Source organism: Urocitellus parryii, chromosome 1 (assembly GCF_045843805.1).
Source record: "Urocitellus parryii isolate mUroPar1 chromosome 1, mUroPar1.hap1, whole genome shotgun sequence".
NCBI classification, from domain to species: Eukaryota; Metazoa; Chordata; class Mammalia; order Rodentia; family Sciuridae; genus Urocitellus; species Urocitellus parryii.
Window position 1 is genome coordinate 154713137 of NC_135531.1, and position 21091 is coordinate 154734227.

A 21091-nucleotide genomic window follows, 5' to 3' on the forward strand; every position below is an offset into this window, starting at 1 on the left:
CGCAATATCGCCTGGGTACCGCCAGGGGGCAGCAGAGATGGCGGCCCTATAACAACTCAAGCCCTGGGGACCAGGGGAGGGGTTTCCGCTTCCGGGCGCCGCTAGCTATTTCCGCTTCCGGCCACTTGGCTTGAAAGGCGCTGACGGTAGGATGGACGCTCTAGTGCTCGGCGCGGCTGCTGCAGCAGGTCTGTAAACTTGGGACCTCGGAGGGGAGGAAGCAGGCCCCGACTCCTGCCGGAGTGGCGCTGGTGGTGCGGCAGTGAGGCGGGGTCTCGGGTGTCTGACGCAGGAGTCCAACTCCCGAATCCCTGGCCCATTTCGTAGAGGAGCAAAATGAGGCCCTTGAGAGACAGAGGGTCTACACAAGTGCCTATGATCGAGACAGCCCAAGCACAGAGCAGCTTGGGTCATACTCCCCTCGAATCCTCTGCCCTAGCCCCCAAATGCCTGGCCAGCCCCCCGCTGTCATCTGCTCGCAATATCGCCTGGGTACCGCCAGGGGGCAGCAGAGATGGCGGCCCTATAACAACTCAAGCCCTGGGGACCAGGGGAGGGGTTTCCGCTTCCGGGCGCCGCTAGCTATTTCCGCTTCCGGCCACTTGGCTTGAAAGGCGCTGACGGTAGGATGGACGCTCTAGTGCTCGGCGCGGCTGCTGCAGCAGGTCTGTAAACTTGGGACCTCGGAGGGGAGGAAGCAGGCCCCGACTCCTGCCGGAGTGGCGCTGGTGGTGCGGCAGCGAGGCGGGGTCTCGGGTGTCTGACGCAGGAGTCCAACTCCCGAATCCCTGGCCTGCAATGCCAAGGCACATGCTTCCCCCGGTGACTGTTTTCTGTGGAAGAAGGAAAGGGTGGGAGAGGCGAAGACCTATCATTCCAAGGCTTGTGTGACCGTGACATTCTGAGACGTGGCCGGCCTTGCACTCCCGGACCTCCGCGGTCCCTCCACCCTGTGCCGCCTTAGGGCACGCGCGGGGCGGGGCAGGCCGGCTGCATCCGGCTGTGCGACTCTGCCTGGGTCCTCTAACACGCAAGAGGATTCCTGAGAGGGTCCATACGTGGTTCATATTAATAAGCTGGAGTTTGCTTTCTGCCTTCAGCATTCGTAGGGGGAAAAAAAAGTGACAAGTTATAAAAGCGAAAGTAGGTCCTGCTTTATTAGCTTTTATGTCCAGGTGGGAAGAGGCGATAAGAGAATCGTTACCGGTTCTCTCCTATTACAGGAACTGCTTTGTGCTGATTCAGCAATCACAGAGTACAGGTTGGTCAGGGAAATGGATAAGCTCCTTGATGTTCTGAGCCATATGTTTATTGCTTTGGGGACATAGGGCTGCTTCACTGGTTTGTGATAAGATTCATAAAGATAATTTCTTAGAAGTGCCCAGCACCTGGAACAGTGTATGCTCATTTATGCCAAATTTTTTTTGGAGGGGTGGGGTGTAGCTTTCCTTGGTATCTTTTCTGAAATTTCAGGTGAGAACTCTTCCCCTGGATTTTGCAGTTAACTTAGAAGTTTTTTTCATTCTGAATTTTGCTTTAGTTTTTGGAGTTAATGTACAAAGTTAATGTACAAAGCCTGGCCTAGGACTCAAGTCACTGAAAATACAAGCAAAAATGGGAAAATTACTTAGTCCCGGAAAGGATAAAAGGTGACACATGAGCTATTGCGAATTTGACCGAAGGTGTCTTGCAGTGCTTGGAATCAAATGATACCAGGAAAGTGCACCAGATCCCCAGTTGAGGGCAAGGTGGCCGCAGGGCAGGTGTTTGGGTTTAAGAGTATCAAGTCATAAAACTTAGAAACAGAGGCAGGTGGATCAGCCAGAAAGTTAGCTAATACTCTAACAGGGTGGTTTGTTGAGATGAAGAAGGAACTAGGGATGGGGCTTATTCCATTCTTTCCTTTTGAGGTACTGGGATTGAACCAAAGGTCTCATGCACACTTAGACAAGAACTCTACTACTGAGCTGCATCCACAGCCCTTATTTTTCATTTTGAGCCAGGGTATTGTCTTGCTAAATTTCCCAGACTGGCCTTGAATTTGTGTTCTTCCTGCCTGAGTGTCTTGAATAGGTAGGATTACAGGTGTGAGCCATTGCACTCCTCTTATACCATTATATTCTTGAGTATTCCTGGTTCTCCTAAAGTACACACTTAGTTTTATCTTATCAAGGATAATATGCAGGAGTTTCAGAGAAGGGAAAATCACAATTTGTCAAAGAGAAAATCCATTCTCATCATCTCTGCCTTGTCTTGTGTAGAAGGGAAATGAGGAAGTAAGTTTATGGTCCAATTTACTAGATTGTGGAAACCATCCATCAAGCTGGACTGAAAAATTACCCTTCCTTTTATAGGAAAAGGAGATTAAGTCTCTAACTGCTGAAATTGACCGGTTGAAAAACTCTGGCTATTTAGAAGCTTCTCCAAATTTGGAACAGTTGAGAGAAGAAAATTTAAAGTTGAAGTATCGACTGAATATTCTTCGAAAGGTGAGTACTCTGGGCGTTTTGTTGTTGTTGTTTTGTGTGTGTGTGTTTTTAAGATTTTTATTACTGAAGATTCTGTAAGTGTACCCTATGGAAATCGGATAAGGGAAAATAGAAATCTTGTGCTTTTCCCTGCATTAGCCAAGCTAGAACTTGGTGCTTATAATAAAGAAGTTGATATGGTCATACCCTTCTAGGACCCTTCAGAATGTTTCACCATACAAATGTTTAGGTAGCTTAAAGATTTAAGTATGGTTGAGATGTTTCTTTCAACAGCTTATGACTGTGCGGTTTTTGTTTGTTTGTTTTTAATAAAAACATGTTTGGTTTTGAAGTCTCTGCCACTATCATAAAGGAGATATTTTAAAATATACCCACATACCTTCTCTACCCCGAGTTGGTTTTTTTACAATTTAATTTTTATGTTTTCAACATGATTTGGGTGTTTTCCCACTTAATATTTCATTTTTTTTCCATGAATCTTGTGTTCTGTTTATTTAATGGCCTCCTAACCTAACAATGATTATCAGTTTTTAAACAAAAAAAAAGCTTGTTTCAAGTTTTTGGCCTGCTTTCCAGGTTTCCTGATGACACATCCTAGAGTATGGAGTATGACCTCATTCTGTAATTGTTTTCCTATATGTGGGTATTGGTTTCAGACCAGCTGCATGGGCTTTACATCTTTTTTTTTTTCCCCCGAAGAGGATTGTGCCTACTCACTTTATACTCTGCCTGCCCAATTCCTGTGGTCTTTTATTGCTGTGCTTGAAAGAGCTTTGTCCTTGAATCTTCTCAAATCACATATTACTTTTTCATGGAATCCTCTCCTACAAAAAATTCTTTCTGTGTTTATCTGTTCTGTGTTTATTTACACTGAATTCTCTTATATTTTTAATTAAATATTGTGTGCTAAAGTAAAGGAAAATATTCAAAAGGCAGTCTGTATTCTAATGCACATCTCTAACAAATTAGCACTGATGTGCAGATGGGAGAATGCTTGCAGTGGTTCACATCAGCTAAACAAGGTACACAACACAACTGGAAAGAGCAAGCCACAGAGGAATACAGTACTCTGTGTGATAACCATTCACCCTGCCTGATTCACTTGGCCACATGCTGTACCTTGAAGCATTTATGGGATGGATGGGAGGCACTTTATCCTTGTTATCTCATTAACTTAGCACTAGCCTTGGTTTTCCTCATGCCTGCTTCCGTTGAGCTGTCAGTATCATTTTTTAAGATAGTCTTATATGTAGTATTTATTTACTAGTTATTATGGGTATCTTTCCCACTGACGAGTTTAAGATTGTTATGATAGTGCTATTGATGGATCACACAGATTTTGAGTAATCTGCTTTTAATCTTAATTTCCTCAAAAATTCTTATTTTAGGATATAATTTTTACATAATATGAAGTTTTTCAGGATGCTCATTTCAAGTTATAAGAAATGTTCCTAGCATGTGATATTTGTTACGTTCATTGAGTTTACCATTTTGAAGGAGAAAAAAATTTGGACATGTGAAACAGTGTTACATTTATTTTAATCAGATATTTTTATGGTTGCTGAAATCAGTGGTTATTATGTATGTTTTGTATATGTACACACCTTTAGAATATGCATGTATACCAATACCTCTATCTTTTAAAATATTTACATTAATTATAGTAGATTTGGGGTCTTAAGAGCATAACTAAATAACTTAGTGGTTTCCATAGGAAATCTTTAGATTGTGAAAAGCATGTCTTTCTTTTTTTAAAGATCTTTCATAGTGGGTAGTTAACTATTGATCAACCAAAATTTCAAAATCAGATCTTTTTGTGAATTTAAAAATATTTTGCCAGGCGTAGTGATGCATGCCTGTAATCCCAGAGGCTTGGGAAGCTAAGTAGGAGGATCCCAAGTTCAAAGCCAGGCTCAGCAATGGCAAGGTGCTTTGCAACTCAGTGAGACCCTGTCTCTAAATAAACCCAATATAGGACTGGGAGTGTTCAGTGGTTGAGTGCCCCTGAGTTCAATCCCTGGTGTGTGTGTGTGTGTGTGTGTGTGTGTGTGTGTGTGTGTGTGTAATTTCTTCTTAGGGTAGAGAGAGGGTGATGAGAATATGTAGAACTCACTCTCTCCATTCTAGTACTCCATCTGAATCTTGGCTTTGAAGTTTATTCTTATCTTTGACAAATTATTTAATTTCTTGTTCACATATAAATAATAATAGTAAACTCATTGTTGTTGTGTAGATGGAGTAAGATAACAAAGCACTTAGCTCAGATTTTTATATAAAAGCTTATAGTCTGTTGTTACCATTACTCTTTCACACTTTGTGCATGGGTGTGTGTGTGTGAAAGAGAGAGGTGCAATGTATAATATTAGGGATTGAATTCACAGCCTCTCTTCTAGGGAAGTGTTCTACATCCCCAGCCCTTTTATTTTTATTGAGAAGGTCTGACTAAATTATATAGAGTAGCCTTGAACTTGAACTTGTGATCCTCCTGCTTTAGCTTCCTGAGTAATTGGGATTACAGTCTTGCCCTGACCTCTGTAGATAATTTGATTAACATAAGTGTTTCCATTTGTATTTTATGTGTTCATTCACATGTGTGGGAGGCAGGTGCTGGAGATTGAACACAGGGCCTTGCATAAACATGGTGGGCAAACAAGTAAGGTTCGTATTTGTGAGGTCCATCCCCATTGCCTTTTTTTTTTTTTTTTTTGCTATGTGATCACACTATCTTGCCCCAAGCTGGCATTGGACTCCAGGACTCCATCCTTCTGCTTCAGCCCCATTAGTAGATGGGACTATGGGCACATACCACTATGCCAGGTTATTCACTATTCTTTCCCTCAGTACTGAGGATTGAACCCAGGAGAACTACACTGCTAAGCTACACCCCCAACCCTTTTTATTTTATTTTGTTTTGAGACAGGGTCTCACTAAATTGTCCAGGCCTCGAACTCACAATCCTTCTGCCTGCATCCCAAGGTGCTGGGTTTACAAGTATGCACTACCACACCCAGCTTGCATTTTTTTTTTTTTTATAACCTCTTATATATCAGGTCCTAGCATTGCTAATTACCAGGGATAGAGCCATAAATTAGACACCTGCATCCAAGAGTATAATGGTGGAAATGGATAATTTTGTGAAGGTGTAAGTGCAATGATAGAGGTAATTATGTGCTATCTTAAATAGGAGGTAAAGATAGAGCCTACATGGCTATTATTTATAGTAACACAAAACTGCCTGTTTTTGTTGTTTTTTTTTTTTTAAGAGAGAGTGAGAGGGGGAGAGAGAGAATTTTAATACTTTTATTTTTTTATTTATCGGTGGACACAACATGTTTGTATGTGGTGCTGAGGATCGAACCCGGGCCGCGTGCATTCCAGGCGAGCGCGCTACCGCTTGAGCCACATCCCCAGCCCAAAACTGCCTGTTTTTGTGGAATTTTATGAAATTTTTTTCCCTTTTATGCCTTGAAGAAATCAGCATTTTGATGGAAATAATATATTTTGCGTGTGTAGTTTTTGTCCAGTGAGTTTCACTTCCAGTGTTTGATGTGAAGTGATTCAGCACTGGCTTTAATACTTCTATTTACTCAGAGCTTTGGAGATGCTGAGATTCAGCCCTTTTTGCCTCCCAGTTTCTTTTTTCAGGGGAAGAAGAGGTCATGCTAGAGATTGAACCAAGGCCTTGCACATGTTAGGCAGTTGCTATACCACTGAGCTATGCCCCCATCCCCAGGTCCTTTCCAGTTTCTGATAAAACAAATGTAAAAACTAAGGTCTCATGTCTAAGCATGTCTTGGGTGTCCTGGGATGGGCTTGTCCTACTCCATGTCTCAGCAGATCTCATGTAGGAGACATATGAAAGTTCCTGACAGTATTTGGGGAAATTGTATGATGATATTTTGTTGATACATTTCCATTCTTTTCCTGCAGAGTCTTCAGGCAGAGAGGAACAAACCAACTAAAAATATGATTAACATCAATAGCCACCTACAAGAAGTCTTTGGTTGTGCCATTAAGGCCGCATATCCAGACCTGGAAAATCCTCCTCTGATAGTAACACCAAGTCAGCAGCCCAAGTTTGGGGACTATCAGTGTAATAGTGCCATGGGCATTTCTCAGGTGATGTGTTATTATGACTCACTTTGGGTGATTTGATTCTTTTAGGTATGGTTGTCATTACCATTTACGTGAATCATAGCAGGTTGTTGTATCCATAAAGAAAAAGACACTTCCCACATTAAAAGTTTGAAAAACTTGAGCTGGGCATGGCGGCACACACCTATAATCCCATCGGCTCAGGAGGCTAACCCGGGAGGATCACAAGTTCGTGGCTGGCCTCAGCAACTTAGTGAGGACCTTTGTCAAATTTTTAAAAGGCTGGGAATGTGGCTCAGAGTTAAACACTCCTGGGTTCAATCCCTAATTCCAAAAGAAAAGTTGAACATATTCCTAATGTTCTTTAAAAAAATTAAAAGCACAAATTTGAATTTTCAGTTTTATTTTTTTATTGTCATTATTAAGGAGCAGTGTTTGATACTGTTTTGCTCTGTTTTTTCCTGTTATATCCAGGATTGCTGAGTATATTTAATGACTGTTTGAAAGTAATTAATAAAGTTAGCCAATTGCTGGTGCCTAGCATGGTGGTGCAGGCCTATAATCTCAGTGACTTGGCAGACTGAGGCAGGAGGAATTACAAGCTCAACTCCAGCCTCAGCATCTTAGCAAGACCCTCAACATAGTGAGGCCCTGTCTCAAAATGAAAAGGATTGGGATGTAACTCGGTGGTAAATTGCCCCTGGGTTTGATCTCAACTACCAAAAGAAAGAAAGACAATTAATACCTAGCATTCCATCAAATATTTGGCACAGTGGTAGTGGTGGTATCTTTGACTTAGGCTTATGTGTTATATTTTTAAACAGAATTCCCCCTCCTTTGTTTTTGTAGTACTAGGGATTGAACCCAAGAGTTCTATACCTCTGAACTGCATCCACAGCCCTTTTTAAAATTTTGAGACAAGGTCTAAGTTGTCCTAACTGGTCTTGAACTTGGAATTTTCCTTCCACAGTCTCCTGAGTGGGATTATAGGCATGTGCCACCAGCCTGACCTAGTTTCCTATTTTGAATAATTATATTACCTAATGTGTCTCTGGTTTATTACACCAGGCTTGTTGTAACTTTCCGCTTTCCATATTTGTTGTTGTTGTTGAATATGAAACGCTTACTCTAACAAGTCCACACCTTTTTCTGAGAGTGCTATTACTCAAGTCTGAATATTGCACACTTTCGTGACTTGACCATCAGAAATATAAATATGCTAGCATCAGGCTTCATAACTATAGACTTATACACACATACGTGGACCTTTTTAAGGAAGATATAACTTATTTTGAAGTGGAGATCATGTGGTTTTGCTGCTCTTCTATTCTCTTGGCATTATTGATACTTTCTGCATGTGATGAGTCTTTTTGCAAACTACATCTCATGTTTTGTCTCTCATGCATTTCCAAGTAATTTGCTAAAACCTGTTGTGTAACTTTTTATATTGTATTATAGATGCTCAAAACCAAGGAACAGAAAGTTAATCCAAGAGAAATTGCCGAAAACATTACTAGACACCTGCCGAACAATGAATGTATTGAAAAAGTTGAAATTGCTGGTCCTGGTATGATACAAATTTATCCTTGTAATAATTGTATTGATGATAAATTCTTTCTGAAATTGGGGGGCGGGGAGAGAGCGAGAGAGGGAAAACAGTTAAAGTTTACGCATTGAGGCTGGGCATGCTCTCTGGTCCAGAGAGCACTTAGTTAGCATTTGGGAGGCCCTAAGTTCAGTCCCAGCATCACCTGGAAAAAAAAGGAACACTTATACACTGAACAAGATGGGAAAGCACCTTGGTTGCAAGTTAAGATGCTGAAGTTTTTGTCTAGACTTCACTACTAACTGCCTAATCTTGGGTGAGTTAGTTTTTTTCTCTGTGGTTCAGTTTTTATCGGCAGTAAGAGAATAGACAATGGCAAAAGATTCTCTTTTCTAGGCTGGGGTTGTGGCTCAGCAGTCGTGTGTTTGCCTAGCACATGCAAGGCCCTGGGTTCAATCCTTAGCACCACATACAAATAAATAAAATGCATTTATCCAACTACAACTAAAAATAAAATATCAAAAAAGAAATCCTCTTTTCTATCAAGAGATGAACAAATTATCTGCTAAAGGTGGAAAGGTCCTGAATTAAGTAGGAATCTCTCAGGAGAGGGTGAAGATTTGAAATAGATACTGAGACTAGAAGTCACAAGAGGGCTTTAGTGAAAATATTAGGTGATATTGGAATCCTGAAATGTTTTACCAAAGCCTGATGAACTTTCTGAAGGCAACATAAGTGAAATTGGGAAAAATTCTTGGGAGTGACCAGTCATTCAAGATGGGAGACTATCTGAAATTTTTTCTTCCACTGTTTGTTAGGTTTTATTAATGTCCATCTAAGAAAGGATTTTGTATCAGAACAGTTGACCAATCTTCTGGTGAATGGAGTTCAGCTACCTCCCCTTGAAGAGAGAAAAAAGGTATATGTACAGTCTTCTGTTGATGTAATAATATCTTAGAAGTTCATGAAGAGTGCTATAACTAGGAATGACTTTCATTTTTTTATTGACACTTAATCATTAATATTTGATTACAAATGTTATTGTTTCTAATGGAATGTACTTGCTCTTATTTAATGTAATTGTGAAGTAGTATTTCTAATTAGCCTTAAGTTTTTTGAACTTCTCTTTTTTTAAACTTCATAAGCTTTTAAAGTAGCTACCTGATACAAATGCAGGCAATACTAAAATAGTAATTTATATAAATAAATTCTGATTCTTTTTCAGTTAAAACTATATAAGTAGATTCAACAGAAAGTCTAGCATAGTTGAATCATAACCCAGACTGATGTTTAGGTCTGAGTTTATTATTAAATGTTAGTCTGTTAACAGAATAAAATGCTTATACTCCTTTTTTTTTTTCTCATACATCTCAGGTTATAGTTGACTTTTCCTCTCCCAATATAGCTAAAGAAATGCATGTAGGCCACCTTAGGTCAACTATCATAGGAGAGAGTACGAGCCAGCTCTTCGAATTTGCAGGCTATGATGTGTTAAGGTATGTGTTTTTGCCTGTGGAATTTCAAATTTTCTTCTACCCTGGGCGCCCCCCCACCCCTTCCCACCAAGTGTTGGGGATTGAACCGAGATCCTCACACTTGATATGCAAAGTAAGTGTCCTACCACTGAGCTATATCCCCAGCTCTGGAAATTTCTATAGAAAATGATACATCATAGTTGAGAAAACAATCCTTTGATTAAATTAATGTTTGTAAAGCTTAATTCTGCTTTGCAATCACCAATTAAGCTTTTTAATGTATCCTGGACATCTCCTTTGAACTGTTTTTACTTGTTACAATTTTTAAGACTCCGGGTTAAACTAGGATGAACCTCCTCCATGCACTCATTCTGCAGATATTTCTATTTTTGGTATGTGGGTTTGAACTGGGGACACTCGACCACTGAGCCACATCCCTAGCCCTGTTTTGTATTTTATTTAGAGACAATGTCTCACCGAGTTGCTTAGTGCCTCGCTTTTGCTGAGGCTGGCTTTGAACTTGGAATCCTCCTGCCTCAGCCTCCTAAGCTGTTGGGGACCTGAGGTTGGCTTGCAGATATTTAAGTACAGTGGGAAGCCATTGGAGAACAACCAGAGTTTAATTAGATTAAACTCCGTGGCACACACCTGTAATCCCAGCAGCTCAGGAGGCTGAGGCAGGAAGATTGCAAGTTCAAAGCCAGCCTCAGCAACAGCAAGGTGCTAGGGCAACTCAATGAGACTTGTCTCTAAATAAAATACAAAATAGGGCTGGGAATGTGGCTCAGTGGTCAAGTGCACCCAAGTTCAATGCCCGGCGCTCCCTGCCCCCCCCCCCCCCACACACAAAAAGATTACTCTGGCTACCATGAGGCAAATAAGGGAAACCAATGATAAATGAGTATCTCATTATCCTAATCATCTGCTTGAGTGGATCTGATGGTTTGGGATTAGATAAAGACAGTGAAGAATTTTGTCCATTGTTATTTAGGAACCATTGGTCTAACTTACATTAAACAATTCATTGAAAGTTAAAATTTTTATAATACTGTGAGAATAACCGACACTGATTCAACTATGATTGTCCTAATTCACTAAACAGATTGCAGTCCACTGATAAGAATTCTGCAAATCTTGGTGACCTGCTATCTTCAGCTTGTGACTAGGTTTACAAAGTTAAAAGTAACCAACAAAGGCTTTGCTTTTGATGTTTGCAGTCCACTTGAGGAAGTAATCAAGTCAATAGTTATTACTACATGTCATGTGCTACCTCTTAAATGTTATCGTTTCTCATGGAATGTACTTGTTCTTTTTAAACATCTTTGTCATTTTGTAAATTATTTTATATTTTCTGATTGGTATTAGGTTAAACCATTAGGAGATTGGGGGACCCAGTTTGGCATGCTCATTGCTCACCTGCAGGATAAATTTCCAGATTATCTGACAGTCTCACCTCCTATTGGGGATCTTCAGGCTTTTTATAAGGTTTGATACCATTTATCTGATATATTTGTATCTGTCACTTGTCATAATTATCCATTTTCCTTGGGAAGTTCGAAATAATATTTGAAATGACTGGAGCTTAATGGGGTTAAAAGTCATGGTTTCAGGGCTGGGGATGTGGCTCAAGCGGTAGCGCGCTCGCCTGGCATGCGTGCGGCCCGGGTTCGATCCTCAGCACCACATACCAACAAAGATGTTGTGTCTGCCGAGAACTAAAAAAAAATAAATAAATATTAAAAATTCTCTCTCTCTCTCTCTCCCCTCCCTCACTCTCTCTTAAAAAAGAAAAAAAAAAAAAAAGTCATGGTTTCACCCGTACAGAAGTGACCCTCTTGAACTCAAATTACTTAACATGTAAAAATGCAAGAAACATAAACATGTAAAGTACTTAACAGACATGTGTACGTAAGCTGGCCCAGCCATAACAGTATTTATAGATGAAAATGAAAGCTGCTTGACTGAGTTCACCTACTTGAAAAACTTGATTCCTGGATCCTTTGTTCTGTTTTTGTAGTTTTTGGGACTGAACACAGGGGCACTACATCACTGAGCTACATGCCTATCTGGATTTTAATTTTTTTTTTTTTTTTTTGAGTCTTGTTCAGATGCCCAGTCTTATGGAAAATTTAAATCCTGCTGCCTCAGCCTGTTAAATAGCCAAGATCATAGGCATCCACACCCGTGCCAGCCACTGCACTTTGTTTTTGTAAAAATTGTACAGTGCTGCAGGATCCATTGCATTTGGTTCTGTGCATAGAAAAAAGCTGTTCACCCCTTAACACATCATCTTTGTTCTTTGGTGTTGTTAAAAACTAAATTATAGCACATTATCTATTGTTAAGTGAATATGTTCATTTGTTTTTTTTTTTTTTTTTTTTTTTTGCAATACTGGGGATTGAGCTCACCATCACTCTACCGTTAAGCTATGTCCAACCACCCCCTGCGTTTTTTTGTAAGACAGGTTTTCTCTGAGTTGAATTCGGACTCAAATTTGGCATCCTTTTGCCTCAGACTCCCAAATATATGGGATTATAAGCACACGCCACCAAGCTGTGCAGGGGGCTGTTAATGAAAGTCCATTTTAGATGTTTAAAACATTTTGAGGGGCTGGAGTTGTGGCTCAGTGGTAGAGCACTTGCCTACTATGTTAAGGCACTGGGTTCAATTCTCAGCACTGCATATAAATAAATGAATAAAATAAAGGCCTATCAACATCTAAAAAGTATATTGAGTATTTTAAAAATACTAAGTATATATGAAAGCTTTTAGAAGACAGATTTACACATCATCCATAATTTTAAAAGACCCACAGTGGTCACCTTTCTTTGATTTCCTTGACTAATTCATACACATTTATATCATTTATCATATTTTTGTGCTTATTTAACATTGTACATTTTTGTATATTGCTTTGACATAACTACACATTACTTTATTGGATTGGTGTAACAGACTTTACAGTATTGCCCTAAAGTCCCAAAAATAAGATTGCTTTGTTGAAAAGTAAATGTTTGTAGAGTTCATTTCTTTTGGTATTTTTTAATGAAAATAAGCGAAATGTTTACTGATATGAAACTGCTACAATAAAATTATTTGGGGTTCTCATTTTTTAATATAATGAGGCAGACCTGTTAATACAAGAAACTATTTGTAATCCATTGCTAAAATTTATAAACTGCAGTAAGGAAAAGTGACTTTCAGTGTTTCTTGAAACATAGGTATAGATTAGCAAAAAAAAAAAAAAAAAAATCTCGAATTATACACCAAAATAGTTTGAGATTGATTTTTGTCCTTCCCCTTCAGTAAGCTTGTATTGGCTTCCAAAATGAAACAATGAAAACAATTTTCTTTTTAATTGATAAAAATCACCATATCCAAGGTGGAGATTAAGGCACAGAAAATTCAGTCCTATGGGTTCACTACCTCTTTGAACACAAAAGTATTGTACCTCTTTGAACACAAAAGGCTTTTGTGGATTGGGAAAGTAGAACAAAAACTATAGTGATAGTTATATGTATTTTCAGGAAAATATTGAAAGAATACAGCTGCTTGTCATTTTAATCTGTAAGAGTATTCTTTTTCCTTTGGACAGAGCTGGGGTCTTTCCATAGGGCCCCATGCATGATAGTACTTTACCACAGAGCTATTGCCCTAGTGCCTGTGATAATGTAATTGACTTTTGGTAGAACATTTGTTCCATTGTTCTAAATCTTCACTTTTTCAAGGTGTGTTTAGAAAAGCATAATTTTTTTATCTAGAAATACAGGATTGGATTCTTATACACCATGCTTTTATTAAAAAACAGGAGTCTAAGAAGAGGTTCGATACTGAGGAGGAATTTAAGAAGCGAGCATACCAATGTGTTGTTCTTCTCCAGAGTAAAAATCCAGATATTATAAAAGCTTGAAGCTTATATGTGATGTGTCCCGTGAAGGTGAGTCTCTGAGCTTCATTCCTTCATCCTCAAGTACTATGATATAGTTTCCTTCAGTCTTTATTCAAATGGCTTCTTTTTCTGTGTTTTTCCTTACTGTTCTAGGCATTGAACCCAGGGGTACTATACCACTAAGCTGCATTCCCAGCACTTTTTATTTTGAGACAGGGTCTTAGTTGCTGAGACTAGCTATGAACTTGAGATCCTTCTCTGTTGCTGGGATTCAGGTGTATACCACCATGCCTGGCCTCCCTATGGATCTTGAATGACACTTCATAAATTTTTGAGAATGAGCTAATAGATATTTTCTTAAATATGTTTCTGAAGTAACTAAGAAGAAGACAGGCAGATGCAAACATTAGAATATAAAACTCAACCAGGGATATTATTCAATAAGAGAGTACTTACCTAGCATGCATAGTGCCCTATTTTGATCCCAGAACCACCAAAAAGAAAGAATGTTATGCCAGAGCTGTATAACACTGTGGAGTGGATTTATCCAGAATTGTGTAGGCCCAAAATGTAGAGTGTTTCACCAGTGTTTCCATGGTCTCCACTCATTTATAGTTGTAAGACAATTTCAAGTTTTCACACTTGACAGTAATTTTAAAGATTGCTAAAATAATAAATGAATAAAATAGTCCATAGTCTCTTAGAAGGCTAATGACTGCTTAGAGGCACTGGGTAATAAAATGTTTTATGATGCTGCAGTAGGTAATCCTGTGTCACTGACACATGGGTATCAGACATGTGATACATATTTTAAAAGAATTATAAGAAAATTCAGTAAATGTTTGCTGAGTAGAAAAATATTTTATTTACATTTTTTAAAGAATAAATTTTTAGGGTCAGGTGTGGTGGCCCAAAGCTGTAATCACAGCTACTGAGAATGCTGAGGCCATAGAAGTTACAGGTTCAGGGCCAGCCTGGGCAACTTGGCAAGACCATATCAAAATTAAAAGAACTGGGGGTGTAGTTCAGTGGTAAGGGCCCCTGGTTTAGTCCCCAGTACCACACACCAAAAAAAAAAAAAAGAATTTTTGAAATGATATATTTGATTGATGTTGATGATCTATTGTGAGTTGCAGGTAGGCTAGTGCTACAGATTGTGCCTCACATTGCTAAACATTTGATTTGCCAATGAGCTGCAACCCTAGTCCTAGCATTTTAACAATTGTCTTACCCATGTGTGTCATACATTTAGTTTTCTTGTTTACGTATGTGTCAAATAATTTTATTGTGCTGTAAGGTGCATGGTTCCTGTTTTTATTCATTTTCCTTTGTGGCATTTTCTCCCCTAGAATTTAATAAAATCTATGATGCATTGGACATCTCCTTGATAGAGAGAGGAGAATCTTTCTATCAAGATAGGATGAATGCTGTTGTAAAGGAATTTGAAGATAAAGGTAGGCACTATACTTGGGGGGGGGGGAATTTTTTTTAGCCAAGCAAGGTGGTGCACACACCTGTAATCCCTGCAGGAAGATTATGAGTTCAAAGCCAGCCTCAACAATAGTGAGGCGCTAAGTAACTCAGTGAGACCCTTTCTGTAAATAAAATTCAAAATGGGGATGTGGTTGTTTCCCTGAGTTCAACCCCTGGTATAGGGGAGGGGCATATTTTTAAAAATTTTTCAAAGATTGTAAATTCTCTCTACTTTTGCCTAATTCCCAAGACCTAGCACTTGTCAGCCAGCTTCAACGATTATGAATGCTGCCTTCCCATACATACTTCTTACATCCTGTTTCAGCTTTCAATTACTTTGGTATGTGTCTCTGAAAGTTTTAGAAGAAGGGACTTTCCTATCACAGCATGAAAGTGAATGATTCCTCCCATCCCAAGCAGCCTCTCCCCTTTTGAGACAGGACGTTAAGTTGGCTGAGGCTAGCCTCGCCTCCAAGGTAGCTGGAATGAGGAATTAGAGTCGTGTGCCACTAGCATAGCTTCATAATTTCTTAATAGCATTAGAGTTCACATTTCCTAAGGTAAATAATTTTTTTAATCATTAGTTTGAGTCTGCCCATGATGTTATGTATGTTACATTCTAGAAATTCATGGGTTTCCCCCCTTGCCCATTTTTACTTCTTTTACTGTTGAATAAACTGGACCTACCTGTCCTATAGAATTTCTTATGTTGCATAATTCCTGTGTTTATATTTTCTGTGTATTTTTAAGGCAAATGATCTACAACTGAGCAGTATCCCCAGCCCATTTTTATTTTGAGACAGAGTCTTACTAAGTTGCCCAGGCTGGCCTACAACTGGAAATCCTCCTGCGTAAGCCTCCAAATATGAGATTATTTTCCAAAAATTTAGATTCAGTTTTACGTTTGCTTTTTTGCTTCCTGATTTTTTTTTTTTTTGCATGAATGAAAACAATTTCTGGTTCACTGTTTTTGTGATACTAATTTAGTGTGATTAGTTATCAGCCTGATCTATCCCTTAAGTTTCCTATCAGACTTTTCCCTGGTGGTTTTGACTGCTGTTAAATTTTTTTTTTTTTTTGTCACCTGGGATTCTTTTTGTATAACTTTTTCACATAATTAAGACAATCAAAAGAAGTGCTTGTTTTTTTTTTATTAGATGTGAGAATGTTTATTTCATAAATACAATGAGTTTGACTTATTTTTGCAAATGAAGCTTTTACAATATATAAAAGATACATATTTTTTCAGTCCGTTGCCGTAATTGTCCTTTGTAATAGTTAATTTACCCAGTTAATGGTAGCTCCCCTCATGTTTTTCCTCATGGTAGTCTGATAGTTGATGTGCTCTGGTACAATATTCCAGGCTCATTCACAGATTTCCTTTCCTGGATCTGCAGTCAGCCACATCTCCAAGGAAATTTGGTTCCCTAAATGGGAAAATGGTAATTATTAATCAGAGCCTGGAACCATTACTTTTAAAATAAGTGTGTTTGGGGTTTGTTTTTGCTACTGCTGGGGATTGAACCCTGGGCCTTGCCCATGTTAGGCAAGTGCTCTACCACTAGCCTTAATGATTTTTATTGGTGAGAAAATGGGCACAGAGAAGTTAGGAACTTCCCAAGGTAACATAGCTAATACATGATGAATCAGATTCAAACCTAAGCAGTTTGTCTTCAGAGCCTTTTTTTTTTAATGTGGTGCTGAGGATCGAACCCGGGTCCTGCCCATGCTAGGCAAGCGCTCTACCGCTGAGCCACAATCCCAGTGCCTATGTTTTAAACCACTGATTTTACTTTATACTTTCTTAGTTTAGGAAACTAAACCTGGGTAATTATTTACTGCATTATTGCTGCAAAGGTTAAATTTAAGACTTGCATATTTGGCACATAGTGGCACTTAAATATAGGTGATATTATCATCATGTTCTTTCCTGTTTCTTCCTAAAACCAAGACTCTTGCATTTTTCATCATGAATATATAATTCATTTTTTCTGCTTCTCATTCCAAAAGCTAAATCCAACTGTTTGATCACATTATAAAATGTCTGCATAGGAATAGCATCTGGCTCTATCGTGGGAGACTTTCATGCCTTTGGCCTGCACAGCGAGTGAGTTCCAGTTACACATCCTAAGAAAGGCTTGGGAGCCAAGTGTAGAGTGAGTCCAGAAAACTACTCTATCTGACCTGTACTATGACAGCACCCTGCACTCCCAGATAGCCTTGACCTTAGCCATTTTCCAAGGCTTCTAGTAGGTCATGATAAGACAAAAATTTTGTGGTTTTCGCAGCTAAGAAATATTTTCTAAAATATTCATAGACTAGTTAGCTAGTCCTCAAAATGACCAAGATTCCAGTACCTTCAGAGCTCTTTTAGCATTATTAGTGACGTTTGTTTGTTTTTTCCCCTAGGCTTTGTGCAAGTGGATGATGGCAGGAAGATTGTGTTTGTCCCAGGGTGCTCCATACCATTAACCATAGTGAAATCTGATGGAGGTTACACCTATGATACGTCTGACCTGGCTGCTATTAAACAAAGACTAGTTGAGGAAAAGGCAGATATGATTATCTATGTGGTAGACAATGGACAAGTAAGTTTGTAGTTTTGTCTGTTTTTACATTGTCGGTCTGGAGGTAGACAATATGGTAAAGTTGTATTTGGGGAATATTACAGTTGTTCAGTGCTAAGATCGGGAACATCAGTATATTGTGGGAAAAGGAAGTTTTCCAGGTGTTCCCTAAAAAATGGAAAAGGTGATGTCTTTGAACCTCAGCAGTTGGTCTTAATAGGGATGGGGTTTAAATTAAAATTTAATTGAAGTTACTGTGTGTAAACTTACCTTTAATTCATTTGCTTTTAAAACTTTGTGAAGTATGGTAACAGCTTTGCTCTTACTGTTTCTCACATAATGAGTAAAAGAAACACTTAATATAACATGCCACAAAACTTGAATGACTTGTGTTTTACAGGCATCTTCTAGGCATAAAAGCTTTAATAAGCCCTTTTTAAAAAAAATTATTAGAAAACTAGCAGGTAACACTCTTTTTCTACTTTTTATAGTCTATGCACTTCCAGGCAATATTTGCTGCTGCTCAGATGATTGGTTGGTATGACCCTAAAGTAACTCGAGTGTCCCATGCTGGATTTGGTGTGGTACTTGGGGAAGACAAGTAAGTCTGGGAAACCTGAAGACGGTAATAATATACTGATTCACCAATTTCTCTGGAAGAGGCCCTGGTTGTTAATTTTTGATAACATATTAGGTAATTCTGGTTTTTAGTCTGTACATTATGATAAATTCAGCTGAGCCATTCTGTATATTCTCATCACTGCCAGAGGATAGTCTCAAAGGGGACATATGCATGAAGTCAACTAAAAAGGAAATTCGAGACTTAAATCTGTGGGAACAGAAATCCATAATCTGTTAAGTTCTAAAATCTATAGTGGTACCTTTTCAGAATTCAGAAAAATTATGCAAAAATTCAGTCTAGACATTTTGTAAATGTCTTTTCCTTCACAGTTGCACACTTGGTAAAAGCTTGATTCAGTTGAGGTTTGATTCACTGCTTTTGTTCTTTGGCCATCTCAAAAATGTTATCAAAGCCTACATGTTAATAATGTCTTATCATTTTTTAATTCTTCACATTTGTGTCTATAAAAAGGTAAATACACTTAGGTATTTTATTTATATGTGATATTCATCAGTCCAAAGGAACAAAACTTTTCATATTTTAAAACTTTAACATTCAGTAGTATTTTAGGATCACTTGCCATTTAAACAGCACTTCTGAAAAACTGATATATTTAATAATGCCTAGATATTAACATCACACAGGTGGTAATGCTTCTGAAAACCACAAGAGGTGACTAGATTTGGCTGGAGAGTGGTCAAAAGCCCTGATGTGAGCATATGAAAGACAAGTTAATTTGTCCACAGATATTATTTTGGTAGAGATTTTATAGCAGTTAGTGAATTTGTTGGAAATATTGTATGACATTTTTGTGGAATCAAGACACTGGATCCTATGGTCCTGAGAGTGCTTAAACCAAGGAATCTTATTTCCTGAACTGTTTTCTGATACATGTTTAGGTGGTATTTATTTCATTTATCATGTATGGCTGAGGTATCCTAAATCAGTTTGTTTCTACTCTCTGCATGATTTTTAAAAAAAGGCTAGGATACTATAATTTAAATAATAGCTAAATGCAGCTCACTGTATTTTAAATATGTTAAAATGCTCAGATTCTGTTTTAATATTTAGGACATAATTTATCTTTTTATCTCCTATTCCTTGGACACCTTTTTATTGAGCACCTGCTTCACATGGTATTTCACGTTATGTACAGGAAGATATATATACTTGCCAGGGCCCACTGTGGGACTTGAAAATTCTAAAGTGGGTATTTGTCATCTGTGTTTTTAAAAGCTTTGTTGGTATTCAAATATGCATCCCTCCTTGTCACAAACAAAAATGAAAGACAGGTGAGAGGAGGGAATAACGGATGGGACCAGTTGTTGCAAAGTAGACAGAGTAGGAAGCCTTCCTCAGCATTTTGTTGAACACTTAGGAGATTTGGCAGGCTGGGGGTATAACTCAGTGGAGGAATACTTTTACCCAGCATGTGTGAGGCCCTGGGTTCAATTGCCGGTTGTTGAGGGTGGGAATTGAATAAAGAAAAATATCAATGAAGATGATAAAGGCAAATAGAGCCTTTTTAAATCAAGCTGTAGAAATAAGAGGCACTATCACATTTGTTACACTTTATGTTGTATAGAAAAATATGCTTTTGTATGTTATATTTGAACTTTTTAAAAAAGTACTTGATGTCATGCAAACTTCTGTTTAACAGGTAAAATCCAGTTTTCTCAGTTGCCATTATCATTGCTAGTCGGTACTTACTTGTGCCCCATCCAGGCTGATTCTAATTTCAGTATGTCTGAATGGGGCCCTGGAATCCTTGTCATAAAACTCTCAAAAATATAGTTGGGTTGTGACTCAGTGGCACCGCACTTGCTTTACACATGTGAGGCAGTGGGTTTGATCCTCACAGCACCACAGCAAAATGAAGATATTGTACCCAAGTATAACTAAAAAGAAATGTTGAAAAAAAGCAGTTGGGTTTGAGAACCACTAAATAAGATCAATTACTATGTAGAGAAATGTAAGTAATTCTAGAAGCAAACATGTGTTTGACTAATTTTCCTAAAAGGTTAAAACTACCAAGCAAAATGTCGTATTCCAGGAAAATGCATAAATTAAATATTTTTACTTTTCCTTTTAGGAAACTGAAGGTAGACCACTGTTAGGGCTAACCCATAGGGTGCTTTGAGCTGGGGGCTGGAGGTGACACGTACAAACAGTTGTCTTTTGCCACCCTCCCTAATTGCCATGTGGAGTGGGGCACTGTTACCTTAGCATAGAGACTGATTTCAAACAGGCCCCTCAAGCTTTCAGTTTGAATATTTCTAATTAAAAGGTCCTTTTCAAATTCATTAAGTTGTGACTTCTAAATTTTTTAGGAAGAAGTTTAAAACACGGTCAAGGGAAACGGTACGCCTCATAGACCTTCTGGAAGAAGGACTCAAACGGTCTATGGACAAATTGAAAGAAAAAGAGAGGGACAAGGTAATCCAAGGCCTTTTTTGTTTAATGTGTGTTGAGCGTTATATATAATTTTTTTCCTTTGATACTGGGGATTGAACTCTGAGCTATATTTCTAGTCCTTTGAATTTTTCAAGACAGGGTCTTGCTAAGTTGCCAAGACTGGTCTTGAACTTGCATCCTCCTGCCTCAGCCTTCTGAATCTCTGGGATTACAGGCGTGTGCCACGCTGTCGTTTTTTCCATTTTTGAGGAAAATTACAAGGAGTCAGTCCAACTAGGCCAGGCTTATATTGCTCAGATTTTAGTGCATAATGAATTCATGAATTGTACTGAGCATTTGTTGTGAAAGTATTGTTCTTGGCTATTACCAAAGGTCATGGCTTTTTCCTTCTTTGTTAATGTGACATTGTAGCTCTGCTGCCTTTTAACTGTTTTAAGTGGTTATACATGATAGAATGCATTTGTGCACTTTGATATACATAGATGGAGTATAATTCTCATTATACATATTGTAGAATCAC

At 38.5% G+C, this 21091-nt stretch overlaps 1 protein-coding gene across 1 annotated transcript in view; it reads left to right on the forward strand.

The window, feature by feature from the left end:
• The first annotated feature begins 375 nt into the window (after positions 1-375).
• Positions 376-21091, forward strand: part of LOC144255378 (arginine--tRNA ligase, cytoplasmic-like) — a 51625-nt gene continuing 30909 nt past the window's right edge. Inside the window, 14 exon segments of the mRNA XM_077799945.1 lie at positions 376-492; positions 642-665; positions 2355-2489; positions 6420-6608; positions 8043-8151; positions 8949-9049; positions 9505-9630; positions 10971-11090; positions 13414-13510; positions 13513-13542; positions 14844-14948; positions 17377-17555; positions 18026-18135; positions 20487-20592. Coding sequence (XP_077656071.1) covers positions 376-492; positions 642-665; positions 2355-2489; positions 6420-6608; positions 8043-8151; positions 8949-9049; positions 9505-9630; positions 10971-11090; positions 13414-13510; positions 13513-13542; positions 14844-14948; positions 17377-17555; positions 18026-18135; positions 20487-20592 — 1548 coding nt within the window.